At 50.3% G+C, this 17990-nt stretch overlaps 9 protein-coding genes across 9 annotated transcripts; 2 read left to right on the forward strand and 7 right to left on the reverse strand.

The window, feature by feature from the left end:
* Positions 1-902: 902 nt before the first annotated feature.
* BDZ83DRAFT_570822 (OPT oligopeptide transporter) lies at positions 903-4118 on the forward strand (the record flags this gene model as incomplete). Its single annotated transcript, XM_060504343.1, has 11 exons — positions 903-989; positions 1045-1100; positions 1164-1242; positions 1298-1379; positions 1440-1648; positions 1699-2029; positions 2082-2421; positions 2501-2525; positions 2586-3021; positions 3072-3327; positions 3389-4118. The coding sequence occupies 11 exons, from the start codon at positions 903-905 to the stop codon at positions 4116-4118; spliced, it is 2631 nt and encodes an 876-aa protein (XP_060368296.1).
* Positions 4119-4271: 153 nt separating this feature from the next.
* BDZ83DRAFT_137664 (uncharacterized protein) lies at positions 4272-5583 on the reverse strand. The gene is made up of 4 exons (XM_060501260.1): positions 4838-5583; positions 4737-4776; positions 4635-4686; positions 4272-4580 (listed from the first exon to the last, which is right to left on the reverse strand). The coding sequence occupies exons 1-4, from the start codon at positions 5250-5252 to the stop codon at positions 4425-4427; spliced, it is 663 nt and encodes a 220-aa protein (XP_060368297.1). The 5' UTR covers positions 5253-5583; the 3' UTR covers positions 4272-4424.
* A 339-nt stretch (positions 5584-5922) lies between these two features.
* BDZ83DRAFT_749259 (LITAF-like zinc ribbon domain-containing protein) lies at positions 5923-6432 on the reverse strand (the record flags this gene model as incomplete). The annotated part of the gene is made up of 2 exons (XM_060513740.1): positions 5923-6079; positions 6149-6432. 2 exons carry the CDS (start codon positions 6430-6432, stop codon positions 5923-5925), a joined length of 441 nt encoding a protein of 146 aa, XP_060368298.1.
* Positions 6416-7003, reverse strand: BDZ83DRAFT_137631 (uncharacterized protein). Its single transcript, XM_060501259.1, has 2 exons — positions 6494-7003; positions 6416-6437 (listed from the first exon to the last, which is right to left on the reverse strand). The coding sequence occupies exon 1, from the start codon at positions 6893-6895 to the stop codon at positions 6527-6529; it is 369 nt and encodes a 122-aa protein (XP_060368299.1). The 5' UTR covers positions 6896-7003; the 3' UTR covers positions 6416-6437; positions 6494-6526.
* A 662-nt stretch (positions 7004-7665) lies between these two features.
* BDZ83DRAFT_664919 (uncharacterized protein) lies at positions 7666-9869 on the reverse strand (the record flags this gene model as incomplete). The annotated part of the gene is made up of 3 exons (XM_060511084.1): positions 7666-8802; positions 8905-9601; positions 9648-9869. The coding sequence occupies 3 exons, from the start codon at positions 9867-9869 to the stop codon at positions 8096-8098; spliced, it is 1626 nt and encodes a 541-aa protein (XP_060368300.1). The 3' UTR covers positions 7666-8095.
* Positions 9870-10481: 612 nt separating this feature from the next.
* BDZ83DRAFT_609671 (uncharacterized protein) lies at positions 10482-13805 on the reverse strand. Its single transcript, XM_060507541.1, has 5 exons — positions 13369-13805; positions 13178-13305; positions 11645-13096; positions 11278-11584; positions 10482-11204 (listed from the first exon to the last, which is right to left on the reverse strand). The coding sequence occupies exons 1-5, from the start codon at positions 13435-13437 to the stop codon at positions 10965-10967; spliced, it is 2196 nt and encodes a 731-aa protein (XP_060368301.1). The 5' UTR covers positions 13438-13805; the 3' UTR covers positions 10482-10964.
* A 548-nt stretch (positions 13806-14353) lies between these two features.
* BDZ83DRAFT_570786 (uncharacterized protein) lies at positions 14354-15494 on the forward strand (the record flags this gene model as incomplete). The annotated part of the gene is made up of 4 exons (XM_060504338.1): positions 14354-14458; positions 14517-14755; positions 14827-15176; positions 15238-15494. 4 exons carry the CDS (start codon positions 14354-14356, stop codon positions 15492-15494), a joined length of 951 nt encoding a protein of 316 aa, XP_060368302.1.
* Positions 15163-16321, reverse strand: BDZ83DRAFT_609675 (thioesterase superfamily protein). The gene has a single exon (XM_060507542.1). The coding sequence runs from the start codon at positions 16151-16153 to the stop codon at positions 15569-15571; it is 585 nt and encodes a 194-aa protein (XP_060368303.1). The 5' UTR covers positions 16154-16321; the 3' UTR covers positions 15163-15568.
* A 567-nt stretch (positions 16322-16888) lies between these two features.
* Positions 16889-17596, reverse strand: BDZ83DRAFT_570632 (uncharacterized protein; the record flags this gene model as incomplete). Its single annotated transcript, XM_060504326.1, has 2 exons — positions 16889-17263; positions 17315-17596. 2 exons carry the CDS (start codon positions 17594-17596, stop codon positions 16889-16891), a joined length of 657 nt encoding a protein of 218 aa, XP_060368304.1.
* Between the last annotated feature and the right edge of the window lie 394 nt (positions 17597-17990).

Consider the following 17990-nt stretch of genomic DNA (forward strand, 5'->3'; position numbering starts at 1 on the left):
GACGGCATAACAGGATCTTACCCGTCGTCACCGTGACTTGTCACGAGAGTCTCTCAATTCGCCATAATGGTGCCGGAAGCAGATCATTACAAACGGATTTTGTGTTACTCAAGTCTCTCCGAGAAGAATCTATAACCGTTCAACAATAAACCCCCCCTCAGTCACACCGAACACACTTAATTCCTGGATAGAGAGTACTGGAAGAGCACAGTTAGACCCGCATATTTCCCCATGTGCACAGAACGTGGCGAGCAACAGGCGCGTACTACCAGCCTTGTCGTTAACCTACCAATTTTGACCCTCCCCCACATATCCGACTGTACTGTGCAAGGATCTCGTCCAAGACCCTGCTTCTTCTGCGACCATCCTTCCCTGTCCCTCTGTTCCATTAGAGGAATCAACAGTTGGGCCATCGTCTGGCAACCCAAATGCTTCCCCTGCTTTCTGGCCTAGTATCACCGCGCGCCAAGAATTTGTGGTCGCCGTCTTCGCGACTGCAGACCAGTGATCTGGTTGTACGGACCAATCCTCGTTCTCTTGCATATCTGCTGTCCACCCTATCTCATCGGTTCTCTGCCTGACCGAGAAGGTCGATCCTTTCGACCAGACAGCCAAGATGTTGCCCAGCCGGCCTAGACTGGGACTGCCTCCGGAAATCATCTTGGATACCTTGCCACCTGCCGACCTGTTCGCATCATCCAAATGTGGCAGTCCATCATGTGTGAGGTACCCGGTTGGCATCTGGGCGCCGACTATGTGGTACCGCTGATAAGCGACCTGGCCGTCTTCAGTCTTTTCGAAAATGTTTATTTATCGCCGTGTCCCACGCTGCCGGGTCTGAGTTTTGCGTCGTGGCCTCTTGCTCTACACCCAGGTCCAACTTCACAGCCGCCCAAAGCGTGATGGCGAATGACGAGAAGAACGACTCGCCGGTCTCTCCCATTGACATTGGGAGGGACCAAGGCGTCTTGACTGACGAGAAACTTGCTGTTGTAAGTGCCAATGGCAAAAAACAGCACGGATTGAGTTGACCAGCTTGTGTAGGGCGCACATACCGAGGAGCTCCACCGTCTCAATTCCGAGGAAGAAGCCTTTGAATCGTAGGTTTCTCACCAAATGCCTTGTTCAACCACGTAGCTATCTAGAGCTGACGAATTCTCAAGGCACCTCAATGTCACAGAAGATGATCTCATTGAGGCCAAGGCCGTTGCTGCCACCCTCTCCTTGGAGGGAGTGCGCAAGGTATGCTCAAGGACCACCTCAATAGCACGAAAAATATCATTGACACAGAACACAGATGATGGAGACTGTCTTGAGAATCCACAACCGAGACCCGAACTTTCCTCACAGTGTTCTCATGAAAATCCATGAATTCCTTGGTGAGTAAAGCACATGCAACGAAGACAACTTATGGCAACAGGGGACTGACGCGGCAATAGACAACCAGGATGTCTTTGAGAGACCCGAGAAGCACGAACAACTGATTTGGGAGATGAAGCTCGAGGCTGCTTTGATCACGAACAACAGCCCCTACGCTGAGGTGCGAGCTGTTGTTGACAATAAGGACGACCCTTCCCTTCCGTGCGGAACGATCCGAGCATGGACCATTGGCGTCTTCTTTTCGGTCTTCTTGGCCTTCATCAACCAGGTAAGTTGCCGCTCCGCAAGTCCACACCATAAGGCTAACGACAGAAACAGCTATTCAGTATCCGTCAGCCCCTTATCAGCATCGAATCCAACGTCGCCCAACTTCTCGCATTCCCCCTCGGTAAGGCCTGGGAGAAGTTCATGCCCAACACTATCTTCAACGTTTTCGGTTATCAGATCCCCCTCAACCCAGGCCGGTTCAACAAGAAGGAGCACATGCTCATTGCCATTATGGCCAACACTGCCAAGAGTCTGCCTTACACCCAGTACATTGTCTGGACTCAGGTCTTGCCCCAGTATTTCAACCAGCCGTACGCCAAGAGCTTTGCTTACCAGATCCTGATTGCGCTCTCTACCAACTTCATTGGCTACGGTCTCGCTGGTGAGTGATGCAACGGCGTACTTCTGAGGGAAAATTGATGCTAAGAGTAGAGTAGGCCTCACCCGTCGGTTCATCGTGTACCCTTCGTACTGCGTGTGGCCGGCGTCTCTCGTCACCATCGCCCTCAACTCGGCGCTCCACAACGAAAACAACATTGCGGTCCCGGGACCGTTCAAGAGACTGTACTCGATGACTCGATACAAGTTCTTCCTGTGGTCCTTCGCCGCAATGTTTGTGTACTTCTGGTTCCCGAACTACATCTTTGAAGTCCTCACATTCTTCAGCTGGATGACTTGGATCTCGCCCGACAACCACAACCTGGAGATTTTGACCGGTTTCCGCAACGGCTTGGGAATGTTCAACCCCTGGCCTACTTTCGACTGGAACGTCATGTGAGCAGATTCTTCTCGGCTCATCATGCACCACCTTTACCCAAATGGAATCCGCGCTGACATGATTCACTCTGCACAGGCTTTTCGACAGTGTCGACCCCTTGGTAAGTGCTATCATGTACTCTTATAACGCCTTACTCAGGGTTTTTTCTAATCTTAAATAGATGGTTCCTGCCTTTTCCACTTTCAACCGTACCCTTGGCATGTGGCTGCTCGGCTTCGTGATCATGGGTCTCTACTACACGAACGCCTGGAACACTGCCTACCTACCGATCAACTCGAACCGTGTCTTTGACCATTTCGGCAATCTCTACAATGTCTCGCGCGCTCTCGACGACCGTGGCATGTATGACCACGAGAAGTACATGAACTACTCGGCTGCCTACCTCGCAGCCGCCAACACCTTGGTCTATGGTGCATTCTTTGCCCTGTACGCTGCTGCTGTCACCCACGTTGCGATTTTCCATCGCTACGAGATCGTGATGGGCTTTAAAAACATGTGGGCCAGCATCCGCCGCCAGAAGAAGACTGTCGCCGAGGGCGAGGATTCTGGCGAGTACAAGGACGTCCACAACCGTCTCATGGCGGCATACCCCGAAGGTGAGTGCTTCCCACAGCAATTAGATACGGCAAACATTAAGTCTCTCTAGTTTCCGAGTGGTGGTACCTTGGCACGCTCATCGTCGCTGCGGGCTTCGGTTTTGCAGGTGTTGCGGCGTGGCCTACCTACACCACGCCAGGCGTTGTTCCCTACGGTATCTTCTTGGCTGTTATCTTCGTCATTCCTATCGGAATCATCAAGGCCATGACAGGTATTGAGGTCACCCTCAATGTCCTGGCTGAGTTCATCGGTGGTATGTGGGTTCAGGGCAATGCTCTGGCCATGAACTTTTTCAAGTCTTTCGGGTAAGTCTTAAGTGTCTCTCGCTCCTCATGCTAATGCCCGATCCTGATAATATATAAATAGTTACGTGACATGCGCCCACGCCGTCCACTTCGCCAACGACTTGAAAGTGGCTCACTACCTTAAGATCCCTCCCCGTCAGACCTTTGCCTGCCAGATGGTCGCCACGCTCATCTCCACGTTCGTCTGCACCGGTGTCATGAACTTCCAGATCAACATCCCCAACGTCTGCACTCCCGACGCGCCCATGCGTTTCTTCTGCCCCGGTCCCAACACCTTTTTCACCGCTGCCGTGCTGTGGGGCACCATTGGACCTATCAAGGTCTTCGGCCACCAGGGACAGTACAACTACCTCCTGCTCGGATTCCCCTTGGGCATCATTCTGCCGGTCCTGTTCTACTACCTGATCAAGTTCTATCCCAAGAATCGCTACCTCCGCCAATTCCACCCCGTTGCCCTCTTCTACGGAGGTATCAACTGGGCTCCGTACAGCTTCTCGTACGCCTGGCCTGCCGTCCCCATCGCCTGGCTGTCCTGGATCTACGTCCGAACCCGTTACCTCGCCTTCTGGTCCAAGTACAACTTTGTACTGTCGGCTTCTTTCTCCGCTGGCATTGCACTTTCGGGCATTCTCATGCTCTTTACCGTGCAGTGGCTCGGTGCTGAGGTCAACTGGTGGGGTACCAGCCAGATCGGCGCCGGCTGCGAGGGTTCCGCGTGTACTCTCAAGTCCTTGGCCGAGGGCGAGCGCTTCTACCCTTGGTGGAACCCATCTCAGGTTCCCGCCCCCTAAGCTGCTTCATCGCTGCTTGTCTCACTGGGCATTTACCGCTTCTGTTGGGCACGCAATGATGAGGTCTGTGGCGGATCTCCCGTCAGATCAACCTTTTGATTCGCACGCACTCGCTGATAATAACGTCTGTTCACGACTATGGTAGAAATGAGAGAGAGAGAGAGAGAGAGAGAGAGAGAGAGAGAGAGATGGATTGTAGCGTTAAGCTGGTTTTCTTGATATCCCCTGATGTTGAGCATAGAGGACCACCCCTCTCAGAATAACATGATAATACCAATCATTGTCGCAATGGCCTAGTTACGTCTCTCACGCCGGTGCGTTGAGCACAACTGACTGGATACTGCAAGTGACTGTGTCGCCGCTCACAGTCGCACTCGTGCCGGTGATGGTATAGTTGGTCGCCGAGTTGTAATTTTGCGGCAAGCTAGTGCACCAACTTGAATCTGAACTACCAGTGGAGGTCTGAAGGCTGTCAGTTGCGTTCCCTGATTGACGCTGGGATATATTTGGGCATACAATTACAACATTGTTGAATGCTAATGGGCCAAAGTCCCATGAGACGTCGTATCTGAAAGGTATTAGTCGATAATTCGTTGTTTGACATCGGGTGAAGCTTACAACTCAATGGCAAAGAGCACTTGATTAAAAGTTTTGTCGGCTGAAGTAGGCACATCGAATCAACACTACGCGGCCTCACCCATCATTCAACAGCGGCTTACCCAAGGCGAAGTCATTGGTAACAACCTGACCTCCAGTTTGCCTCGTCACAGTACTGGTCCACACCGAATTATCCGATTTCAGGATGTTCTGAAACGAAATCGTCTCCCCGCCGTACGTGTTGAAGCCTCCGCCCCAAGGGAGACTCGGGTTGGAGCAGCACCACCCGGAGCCGAGCCACCATGTCCCGCTCCGGCCATCGAGAACATTTTGGTATACACCACTGTTATCGGTTGGTTGCAAGCCTGGCCAGAGGTAGTAAACGCCGGCGCGCGGTAGTGATGGGATCGCCATCTCGCCCGAGAAAGAGGTGAACTTCTGACCTGACGCGGGGTAGTAACGGAGGAAGTACCAAGTCACCGCCGATACTGGATTAGCCAACAAGAGAAGAGGTAGGACGAAAATGGCGCGACGCATTTTGGCGGTGTTATTGATGTTGGAGCTAGATCTCTCAAACCGAGGATGAAAGTCGTGATGCCCTCTATTAAGACGAGATGAACAGACGTACCCAGATGCTGTACTCACCTAGACCTTTTATGCCTTTAGATTACGAACTTATCTCGATATCTCTTGCAACCAGTCATGCAGGAAATCGGGACGATGCCATGCGCGGTTGCAACGGCCGTGCCCCATAATCCATTTCAGGAAGTTGAGCAAATCCCGACCAGGATCAGCTACTCTTCATCCATCTGAAGTCACCCTCCTTTATCAGTGATGATCGGATGGAATCTGCCACGTCTGTTCATTGATACCGGGATGCAACGTGTCAATGCATCCTGACCCGAAATCAGAACGTCATCTGCCTTCTGCCGTGCGGCAGTTGTCGACTCCCCTGCATCACGCGATAAGAAGGCTGCATGCGATAGATGCTCAGGTAGAACTTCATTGGGACGCTTGATTCTTGACGACGACAAGGTTCCATAGTTGGAACGGGGTGGGATGAAGTTTAGATTTCCTTAGGTAGAAGATGGTGCTTGACGAGCCTAGTCTTATCTCATTTACACCGTGTGCCCAAACAAAGGAAACAATCGTAGCAGGATGTGAAATAATGACAGTATGGCCGCTAAGTCTGTTCATGATTACCACTTCACATAAGGTGCGCCTTGGTGCCACCACCAAATCGCCGAGTCGCTACCTTGCGTCCGCATCGCTGGCAGCTGTGAACGACGTCCTTGAAAGGCCTCATGGCATACGGAGCGAATACGCCAACGCCAGTGGTGAAGAAGAGCATGACGGCCATCCAGCTACAGGTATAAAAGTATCAGTCAAGAGCTTCAAATAATTATAAGAGACACGGCTTGAGGACGACGTACTGCGCTCCTTTGCCAATGGTATGGTCCGTTGTAGTGGGAGTAACGCCCTTGCAAGCAGGGCACTCGATCAGGGCAGGCCATCTCTCAACGAGGGCAACAGGCACGACATTTGCACGGGAACCTTCACCAAGAGATTCTCCATGGTTGCAGTGGACGACGTGACAGTATTTGACATTAGGTCCGACGATATCGTGGCTGCCGATGGCAGTTGACGCGGGAGTGTGCATTGCTTGGTATTGAGGAACTGGAGATCGGATGCTGAAATCTTCGGGAGCGTTCGACATCGTTTCTAATGGAACGAATTAGCCTTAGTCATGGAAACTGCCTTGGGGTGTTATATCTTACCAAATTCACTCTTGCTCATGCCTGGGATTACAGCTAAAAACGAGTGTTGTATTCAACTGAGATTAGATGAGATAATTGATGAGGAGTTGTCATCAAGGGCCCGGGAAGAAGGCATTCATATAGACATGGAATAAACACTCGAATAACTTGTAACCCAACCAACGGATAGCAACCCCGTTGACCAATAATCACGGCAGCTGTGGGATAGTTCCTTTGATGAAACACGGAACCTGCCATCTCTACTCTGTCACACGTCAGTTGCATATCGCCGAATGCATCGCTGTAAGTCGTTGTTAAGGCTCTACCAGCCATGTTGTCCGGCATTATCAATAGGAACCAATTACATCGTGGTAGAGACACTGTTGGCCAGCAAAATAGACCTGTGCCAAAAAGTTGCCTCATTCGTTGCTACGAGCCCGTTCCCCGTTTTGGCAGTCGAATCCTTCGGGGAAATGTAGCGCTCTAAATGCTGCTGCCTGGCCGTCTCAAAATAGCACCCAGAGCTCGTGTTCCCTCCCTGCCGATCGCCGAATCCGTTTTCAGTTCCACAACCATACAGGAACCATGACTTAGTGGATTGAACCGGCTTAAATATCAGTGAGGATTCGGAATCCCTGGGCTATGGCTCTCCGCACTTCAAAACCCTGGTTGGAGATGCTTTCGAGGGTCTGTGGACCGTGGCCACGAGGCCTCGTGACAACGATTACTAGGCATTTTCCAACAGAGTGGACCCTGACTTACTCGAGGAAGTAAAGAAGCGTAAAAGCAGTGTTTGGGGTAAGAAAATTGTTCTAAATGCTATATGAAAGGGGGTCGACGAGACACAGTTTCTGCCAGTGGATGGAGTCAATCTTGTCATGATTTGAAAGAGGCTAGCCGCTAATATTAGAGTCAAAGTTAGAGTGACAGGCTTAGCTCTATACTTTCTTGATCCATTCCTTTGTTGCTGGGGAGAGCTGACGCGGCCTCTAACGGTCTGCCATGGCTCGTGGCCTCGGGCCCGGGGAAGCAGGCTGTGTTTTGAGTCTGGCCTAAAGCCACACACATGCAGCCAAGACGTAATTCCTTCTCGTATCAATCGGGTATGAGAGTGGGACGCTCCTGACGCCGTGGGAATGGATTTGACATTATAAGCTGGAGCTAATGACAGTAGACGCTGAAGTCAATTGAGGACCGTGAAGCAGAAGAATAATATCATAACAAGTATATTATGAGCTGAAGCTCTCCCCGAATCTGGCTCGATCCAGGTGCCGCGTGTAAACTAGTCAGAACGCCATACGTACTTCGATATCCGCAATTTATCGGTCAACCCTCAGATTGTGGTATTATCAATCCTTCGGAGTGAAGGTGGGGCTCAAGGTCTGTGACGAGAAGATGAGGTAACGGCATAACAATCAAGATGGTTGAGCATCCTTGCTTACCCATGTATCTTGCCCCTCAGGTCGATTCATTGCTGAGCACAATGGGGGCCCAACACTCAAGCAAGATGTCGCGGTTCGTAACTATGCACATTTATTGAAGAAATTATATGTAAGAATGTAAAACTACGGAATGAAAGCAATATAATGAAAGCAATATCGTGTAGCCCATCGACCCTTTATTCTAGAGAGGTCCGTTACCGTCCTGCAAAACTTCGTTCCACCACTCGTCATGGCCCTCAGATTTACACAGAGTGTCCCAGTCTGCTTCTGCCAACCCTTGTTCCTTGAGATCCTGCTTCTTGAAGATGCGGGGCTTCCTTTTCTGAGCATCCGATGCTGGTGCTGTATAAACCAAGTCTTCCACCCCATTGCGACCCGGTGCTCTGAACAGCGGCTCCAAGGCCTCTCGTGGTTTTGAGTGCAGCTCTAATAAACTTCGGAGATAAGGAAAGAACCAGTTGTTCTTCCACCAATCGCGCAGTCTCTGGCCTTTCAAGCCATTGCGATGGGCATTATGGTGTACCACAACTGGCACTGAAGTACTCCAGAAGTCGGTGTAAAGCGGGAGATCTTGCCATGCCATATTCTTGTCGATAGCAGTCTCTTGGATAGGACTGCGTAAACCAAGTATGTCTTCTGGGATGCCAGTTACCCTTGGTGGATCAATGCCTCTATCGGCCGCAGCTTGTCGGAGTCCTGGACCATCTAACGACACAATGTATAGCCCATCATCTTCTTCGAAAACGGTAGGGGTGAAGAGATCTTGGATGTAGTCTAGGCCAACACTGAAGTCATTTTGCTGAAGTTCCTGAGCAGCCTTTGTAGGATGATCAGCTTGGAGTTTTACCCATTCATCATGGTTTTGTCGCTTAGAAGTCCGCCAAATCTCTTGCTCGCCGAAGATCTCCGCAAAAATACCTTGGTCGCTGAAAATGCCTGCACCGGCAGACTGTTTTTCATCGACTTTCTCTTGGGCACGACGGAACATACGCTTCATGTCTCCGACGGGGCCCATAAGACTGCCGCTGTTGACATACCGTGGGCGAAGGTCGTGCCTTTGCTTAGGATCCTCGTCCGTATGGGGCCCGTACATGTCCTCCCGTGCACTAGACTCGGGAAGATCGTCGCAGTGGGGATCAGAGCCAAGACTAGCATCGGGCCAACATTTCTTCTGGGTCGAGATGATGATAGACTGCCGCGGTACGAGACTGTTTTTCGAGTTCAACGAGAACCAAGAACGGGATCCTACCCAATCTTTTCGAGTACGCTCGTCTGCAGCGTAATTCTGCGCCATGTATCGTCGAATGAGGACGGATGGTGGAAGCTGAAACCAGACATCGTAGGCGTCGACGAGGAGAACGAGGTCATCTGGTCCAAGGCGTTCGTCGTCTGGGGCTTCTTCGGAGGTGATTGAGTCAAGAAACTCGAGAGTGCCATCGATCTTGCCAAGATGAGAGCCTCCGAACCAGCCAGGAGACTTTTGAAAGTCGCGGCCCCAGTTCACAATGACCGAGCTGGGATAGCCGGATGCAATGCTCGACATGAGCATCTTACATAAGTCTGGCGATGGACCATCGGCCGGCACGATGATTCTGAGACGTCGTTGTCCGCCTTTCTCCAAGGGCGGTAGCGATGATAGCGCGTTTCTGTTCGAATCGGGTATGTATTGTGTGATATCTGTGCGACTCTGACTCTGTTAGGGCTGTCACCTGGAGAGGCAGAGGGATACTAACAATGCCATACAGTAGTCCGGAAAATAGGAAAACGGGGACAATAAGCTTGACCAAAGCTTTAGGGGACGTTCTCTGGAGCCTATGCGAGAAGCTTGGCTTGTCGTATGGACCGGGGGACCGGAAAGCTTCAGCATCAATTTCGTTGAGCTTCCTGTAAGCTGTGGTGCGTGGAGTCCTCGTCCAGGCCATAATGCCGAAAGCTATATCCTTGACGACTAACATCTCCCAAAAAAAAAAAAAACTAAAAAAAAAAACTAAAAAAAAAAACTTTTACCAGATAAAGAATGTTACGAATAATCCAAAGCCCAGTCAAGTTTCAAAAGAGTGTGTAAAGAGTTCACTCCGATAAAGCGACTGGTCCGAACGCTTGACGAAGAGGGAAAAGGAGAACAGCCTCTTTATCGAACCAGTTCGCCCAAGTTGTGTGCAGTCTGATCCGCCATTGATCAGGTACATTTGCGAGACATCAGAAAAAGCGGAATATATCTCGATCATAGATACTCCTTGCTGGATGGCTTACTCCTTAGAAAGCTGAGGTGACGCGGCGTTTGCCCTGCGATTGGGCTTAAGACAAATCAAGCCGAGGCGGCAAGGAGCCGCGATTGTGTGGCCGCTTCGCCTTCTCATAGGACAACATCGTATGCCAAGGGGCTCTGGCTCGTCTTGGAAAGACTTCTTGTATGGTCTTGAAGAAATGATGTGTCGTCGACGATAAGGTAGGCCACATATTGAACGGAAGAGGCCCTTACACCCCGGACTCCGGATGCCCTGGTGGCCTACGGCAGTTCGTAACTTGGCAGAGACACTTGGCTTTTGGGTCACCTAAGAGATTAAGACGGCCTGATCAACTTCTTTTTTGTGCTATCTCAAATGATTGTTGCACCGCAGCCATACATGATTGTAAAATGCGGTGCTTTTGAAGTAGCTACTGAGGGCTCTACGTCGAAAGTTCTGCAGGAAGCGCAACTCGTTTGCGAAGTGCGAATGTGCACTGATGTGATCAGAAGTCAACTGAGCTCCAAGATCAGGCTCGTACCCGGGCACACACTTAAGCAAGTCTGCGGCGCGGTACGTGTATATAGTACCAGCCACATCTTGGCTTCAATTCTCTAAGATTCCGGGCCTTTGTTTGATGAGACGCCGGTAGACTGGCTCAACTCAAGTTTCCGATGGCTGTGCGACAGTTTTTCGGCATTTCTCAGGCACCTTTCATTTTCCGAAGCGAGTGAATCTTACTCCGGATAACCCCCATCGTTAAATATGGTAAGTCCATGCAGTAAGGGTCTGCTTCAGCCTGCTGATTAAAACCTACTAATATCAAGACCAGTTAGCCGTCGGGTCATTACCAGCCTGGCCTTGACCGAACCCAAAACCGTAAGTCTCCGGTTGCAAAGGTTGAGATCCAAGTGGGCTACCAGGCTTGCCACTTTCAAAGGGGGTACCAAGAAGTTGTGCAAGCCTCATTGTGAGATTTTGGTCTCGGTTGGGTAAATTTCCCATCAGTCCTTGAACAAGATACATCGGATGTGTTGCCGTGCCGAGCAAAGATTGCAAAACCTGAGTATCAAAAGAAAAGAAATGTCAGTCTGTAGTCGTGGCTTCAAAGCTCGCATTTCAGCTCATGTCTCACCTGTGCATCTTCACTGAGACTAAAGCCTGGTATGAGTGACACACCGCCACCGTTGTTGCCGACCAAATTTTGGGCGCGCATGATGTTCTGGGCATCGTCGACGGCATATTGTGCCGTCCGTTGCATCATGGCGCATGCTGTCAATACACGCTTCAAGTCGCAACCTTCAGACTTTTCGAATTTTTGAAGGAAATGGGCGAAATTTCTTGTTGCTGCTAAATCTCCTCGAGCACGGGCAGAGCCTGGGGTCTCGAGCACATCCGTCAAAAGAGTAATGCTCGCGCAAAGGGGGTAACACAAGATTCGCCTGCAAATGTGAGTCGGGTGTCTCAGACCAAGGGTGACTGCTTCGTGCGCGGAGACTTACCAAAGGTCTGCATATTGCGGTGTTGAAATGGTCCTAAATAGTCCCAAGGTCGCGTGCGCCGCCATGCGGCACCGCTTCTGCGAAAAGGACAGCTGAATGTAGGGCATTTCGAAACCAGCGGGCGTTCCCATGAGGACAGCTACAGTCGAGTATTGATCATGCCGTCTGGCCGCCCAGTGCACCATCATCGTGCACCTATAGAACGCCAACTGCAGATTCAGGATATCTGGTGCAATGTCTGACCCCAATGCAGGGGCTTCATATGATGGTTGGAGGTTTGCGGGCATACTTGATCTCCACTCCTCAAGAAGAGCATCCAAATCGATGATGGCCTTAATCAGATCGGCGTCGGTAAGGCGAAGTCCTTTCGCCGTGTACAATCGTCTTCGGATTGAAGACTCTACCATCGCAAGCTTCGCTCTGAGGTTCAATATGTCAACACCTTCTCCCCAACCGCTGGGCAGTTCAGTCTCAATGTCGTCATCGTCTTGTATCGAATCCAGGCCATGATTGAGACCCGTTTCTTTATCCAGTATGTAGGCCGCCCAGAACACCCGACTCCGTGCTTCAACATCCTGAGCACACATGGACATCATTGTACAAGGCTGCCGATGTAGCCCGATGTTTTGAGACAGTCTTACTGCCGCAGAAGATAGCAGAGTCGCAGTTCTGGTGCATGTAGTTCCTTGCATGAAAACCGCCATAGCGACAATGGCCTGTACCGAGAGCAAGTCGCCACCCTTCACCATAAGCTCTGTCAGGACAGAAAATGCGTTTTTGAAGAAAGGCCAGGCAAGTTGACAAACTTCCTGGAACGCACTGTTGATGGTTTTCCACCGCGTCCCCACAGAGATGACGGCATTCATGTATGCCCATCCCGATGTACTATTGAAAGTGTCATCCGCTTCCGGTAATGTTTCGAAATGACGCACGAAGTAATGAAAGTTCAGAAGCGGGTAATTGCTGATGACGTCGTCGTAGAGAGGCATCAAAATAGTGATGGCTTCCTCCCTTTCGAGTCGAGGAGTGAAGACTTGTCTGTTGAATGTAGAGCAGTAAGAGGCAGAATTGACCTCTCTCATACGGCTTGCAATTACGGCAAAGACCGGCATCTTCCCCGAAAGTTGTGACGGCGGTTCGGGGATCTCCCGAGGCTGAGGAACGGGTGTCTGGCTGCTTCTTGAATTAGGCGCCGACGATACGGCTTCATCACCCATTGGGTGATCTGACGGAACATGACTGGCTGCAGCTTGTGCGGCATCAAGTCGGTGACTCGGTATCGGAACCGTGCTGTTTGCTATGGCCGGACCTGCAAACACGGAGACGGACGCAGCATCCGTTTCTGAAGGCGATATTCTTGTCGGTGGTGCCCCTGGTCTTGGAAGCCCAGCTTGATTGAGTACGGCCTCCATTTTTGATAGTCGTTCTTCTAAAGCTTGAATGTACATTTTGCTATAAGATTCAAGTCAATTCCGATATTCAATCGAGACACGCAAGAGTCATGTAAGTGAGCAGGGTATGAGATGATCGTACCTTCGACCGGGCCCACGGCGCCTCTGTACCTGCTGATACACGCACTCCTGACTACGATTGACGCAAGGTGTACATGATGGAGTCCTTCCATCGCACTTGATCTTCTTCGATTGGCATCGGAGACAGGCCTTTGTTTCCACGTGTAAGTATATGTTGTTGAACGTCCTTACTTCCCTTTGGGTCTCACAAACCTTCGCAATGCGAGAAGCTTTGTCTTGGGTCCGCCCGCTCTGGACGGACTCAGTATCCATAGCGTCCATGGCAAAGCATGTATGTTGGTATGCCACACCCGGTGCGTGGAGGTGTGGGGATGCCGGAACGCCAACACCCCGGACGGTTCAGTTGGTTCAGTTGAGAATCGGACGGCTGTTTCGGGAATGAGTCCGGACTGAGCGACCCACTCGGCCGGGCGGCGCGTTGCGATATGCTAATAACACCTCGGCTCCGAATAGCAGCCGGCAGTCCGCAAAAGAGAAACAGATTGAGAATCCGACCAAGACTCCGGGATCGAATCGGACAAAATTCAGGAAAACTTTCACTGTAGATGAGAGAGGAAGAGGAAGTAGTTTCATGATTGGCTCGGTCACGTAATTTCCGGAAGTAAAATGCATCCGTGCTAGAGGGTTAGGTAAGGAGGCTGCCCAGATCCGACTCAGTTCAAGCGCCGCAAAGGGAACTTCCCGCAAGTAATCTATTCCGTATGGGGACACATCCGCTTTGGGCACTCTAGAGTCTGCACACTCACTAGACTTATGGATCCTTTAATGGCTTCACGGAAGCAAATTGTCACCGAGATATCTGGATAGGATCCCGTATGGAGTATGAAGAACGAATACTTGATTCCACCAAGTCCATGGTAAGTTGGCAACTGTGTTGATTGAATCCGCCTTTACGGATACAAAGTTCCAAAACCTTATTTGCTTCCGCCGCCAAGATAATGAGGGGATATGGATACACCACTACAAACTCCGCCAACTACTAATTAGCGGAGTATTGATTGTACTACAAATGTATGCTCGTAGAATAATTGATGGATCTCTATAAGAGCCAGTGCCACCACGGCCAGTATTGTTGTCATAGAGCAACCAAACTCACAGCAACTCTATCTTTACTCACTCCCGTGATTACTGTGAATAGCTCCTTCTAGTCTTTTATTCCGAAAGCATCACACGCAAAATGGCAGTCATTGCAGTTGCCGGAGGCACCGGAAATGTGGGCCGAACTTTGGTCGAGGCAATTGTGGCCACTGGCAAGCATGAGGTCAAGATTCTCGCAAGAAAGGTAGGACACAACACTGTGAGATGATCGTTCTAGAACCGGTGCCAATTTATATCTTTAGGCGAACCCTGAGTTGGAGAAGAAACTCGGAGCTTCGATCGTCGTGGTTGACTACGCCGATGTAGGAGCTACAACCAAGATCTTGGAGGAGCACAATGTCCATACGGTCATTTCAGCCATCACCATGATGCCGCCACCAGGAGAGACTCCCCTTGAGTTTGAGCTGATTCGCGCCGCCGATGCATCAACGTCGACCAAGAGAATGATCTCTAGCGGATGGGGCGTCCCTCACACCGAGAGGTCAGTCTACATCGAACGCAGATGTGATCTAGAATTTCAGATTTGCACCCTGATGCTGACAATCAATGAAGCCAGAGCAGCCAACTGGGCTCTGTGCCCAACAAACTTCGCGCTGCCGCTCTCTTGAAAGAGACAAAGGATCTTGAGTATACCGTCGTCCACAACGGCTTCTTCCTTGACTACTGGGCGACACCTGCTATTCCCTCATATATGAGCCCTTTTACCCTCTTTATCGATATTCCAGGCAATGCCGCAGCGATTCCCGGCTTGGGGAACACACCTTCAGCTTTCACGCATACAAAAGATGTGGGGAAGTTTGTAGCTGCTGCACTGGACCTGGACAAGTGGGAGCCTGACACTTTCATCGTTGGCGACAAGGTTACTTTCAATGAGTTTGTCCAGCTTGCAGAAGCTGCCAAAGGTAATTTCTTATTAAATTCACAAGTAAAGACACGGTCCAAGCTAACCAAATATATCAAAAGGCACCAAATTCAACGTTACGTATGACAGCATTGAGAAGTTAAAGACTGGTCAGGCGACAGAACTGCCCAGCCAGGTACCTGCATACGCATTCTTCCCCAAAGAGGCATATCAGGGCATGGCTGCGGTATTTGGTCTCTGGTTTGAGAATGGGAGCTTCAATATCCCCCATGCTGGAAAGAAAACGCTCAACCAGATCTTCCCTGACATCAAGGCTTGGACCGTGAAGGAAATTCTGGATACTGCTTGGAAGGCTTAAGCCATCGCAGTGTCGCAGTGTAAGGAATGGCGCAAGTGTATTTACATGTCCTTCCTAACCTTTTCGAGAGAATGTTACATCTTGACTCTAGGAATTCCAATCCATATTGAGTCGCAGGTTACCAGCTCCACACCATCCGCGTCTTTGAGAACAGCTTTGAGCATGATCTTTTTCCCACGGATTTCCTTGATTTGCCCGGTTCCTATCACAACACTTGGCGTTTCAATGGGCTTGAGGTATTTGATGTTCATCGAAGAGGTGACTGTGTTCATCTTGAAGATCGGGTCGTCTCTCTCTGTGTCCATGTTTCTCTGAATCAAGACGCCAAGGATCTCGTCGATCAAAACTGCGGTCATGCCACCATGCGCGATGTTGGGATAGCCATCAACCCCTCTTGAGAGCGCGAATAGGGACGAGAGTTCGGTGATGACAGACCGACCGGGGGTCTCGGTATGAAAGCTGATGCAAGCTGGTATACCGGTCGAGCTATTGAGTGTTTTACCGAAGAACCTGTCGTGTGGGTTTGTGTTTTCTGGTACCCGGGATGGCGGAATGAAAGTTACGACTGTCGGGTTTTTGAGGAGTGCGCGACACCAAGGGAGGGCCTCTAGTTCAGCGACCGTCTGCGGTAAAATTCCGTCATTCTGAACTCGACTCATGATGGATCCTAGCTCCTGTTGGAGAGAAGCAAATGCACAGGCGTTGCTGATGCGTATTGAATGCGAAATTGGCGATGAGTTGCTACTTAGAAGTCTGAAGGTCGCCACAAAACAAGCGAGTTGGACCTCGGCAAGGATTCCGCAGCGCTTTCAGCGTGCATGTTTCACGTGAGTAAACAGTGCATTAAACCTCATAATAGGTGCCAACCGTTCACCACTAAGCCATATGCATTAGTACTTAACCCAACGTTGTATTGGCACTCAATAATATTAATCAGAAGTTTCTAGTACCTGCCATCATAATTCCCAATGGTTGATTTGTGAGCTTATTCCATCGGGTGCTGGATAGCGTTTGTACATTGACCTCCAGTTTTCTCTAGCGCCGATCCCTTTTAGAATTTTCTAATTAGGTGTATCGGAAGGAATTAGAATGGTAAAAGTACGGATTACAAAGGAATAATACGTAATTCGCTGTTATACCGAGTGGCGATTTACTGACGCTATTCAACACCCGATGTGATACGTTGCGCACTTCTGTTGACAACTTTGGGCTGAAGTCATCGAATCACGGAGTAGCAATTCTCTGTTCGGAGACATCACATATTCAAATATCAAGTTGTTGCGATTTAGAACGTTCTGAGTTTACTTGAAGAGTCATCAACTAAAATGTGCTGCATTATTATGCGAATTGTACAGTTCTCTTCCTAATGTGGACACAATCGCTTTCAGTTCTTCTCAAGCTGTCGGGGCAGGAACCACAGCCAAGGTAACCTCGTAGCAAGGACGATCTGCTCTGATGACTGGATTAAGGTATTCAGTTAGCTTCGAGATCATAGAAAAAGGCTTGGTATGTGGAGAATCATAGATCGAGGGATGGGAAGTCAGAAGCTCACCAGTGTTACCGGGAGGCGAGTATCTGGCCTCATGCCTCTCGCCGGAAGCACTTCTGAAGCAGATAAAACCACCTGGCACAGCGGCTCTGGAAACAAAGTCCAATTCGACCTGGACAGCATCCGTGTCCGGGTTGCATCCATACACCGGCTGGAAGAAGGCCTTGGGATCTCCGCGTTCCGTCATGAACATCTTGGTCGTGTTGTCGTCTGCAGTGTACTACGAAGTGTCAATAAAATACCAACGTCGAACTGCGATCGATCAACTTACTTCTCCGTTAATGACGGCATGAATGATGCCCCTCGATAGCACGCCGTTGACTAGGGTCAAGTTGAAAGCAGAGTCTCCAGCAGGGCTCAAGTAGAGATGCTGGTCACCACCGCCTGCTGACCACAAGTTGATATAGCGATTGTGAATGATGGGCACTGAAGCGTTCTGAACCTGGATTCCGAAACCCTCGGTTATGTTGTTCGAAAGAGGTTCCGTCGGAGGGGTGCACGCTGATACGACAGCCGCAGCCGATAGCACAGTCTTGAGAATTGAGCCAAGCATCTTGTCGTTGAATTTGATCAAGCAAACGTCTGAAAAGTCAAGTCTAGATGCAAACAGCCGAATTATTCTCTACTCGGAGAGCGCGAAGGCTCGATATAATAAGCCTTCAGACTTATCGCACCCCAACGGTGCAGAGGCTGCCAAGACATAGACGAATACGAGATGCTGCATTGCTGTTGCATCGCGTCGCTGACAGGTTGGCCGTTGCAAGCTTAATTGATGTCGTGGTGATCAATATTCTGCAGCCAACAGGCGGCAGAGGCCTCGATCGTCCCATGGCCGACTGGAGAATAGCACTCCAACAGGCACAGCGGTCTTACCCCAGCATATCAGCCCTGTTGATGTTACGTTCGAGCCTGTGTTTCCTGCCAGATTGGGGCTTAGTGTAACTGCA

The sequence above is a fragment of the Colletotrichum acutatum genome, assembly GCF_030867785.1.
Source record: "Colletotrichum acutatum strain CBS 112980 chromosome Unknown BDZ83scaffold_18, whole genome shotgun sequence".
NCBI classification, from domain to species: Eukaryota; Fungi; Ascomycota; class Sordariomycetes; order Glomerellales; family Glomerellaceae; genus Colletotrichum; species Colletotrichum acutatum.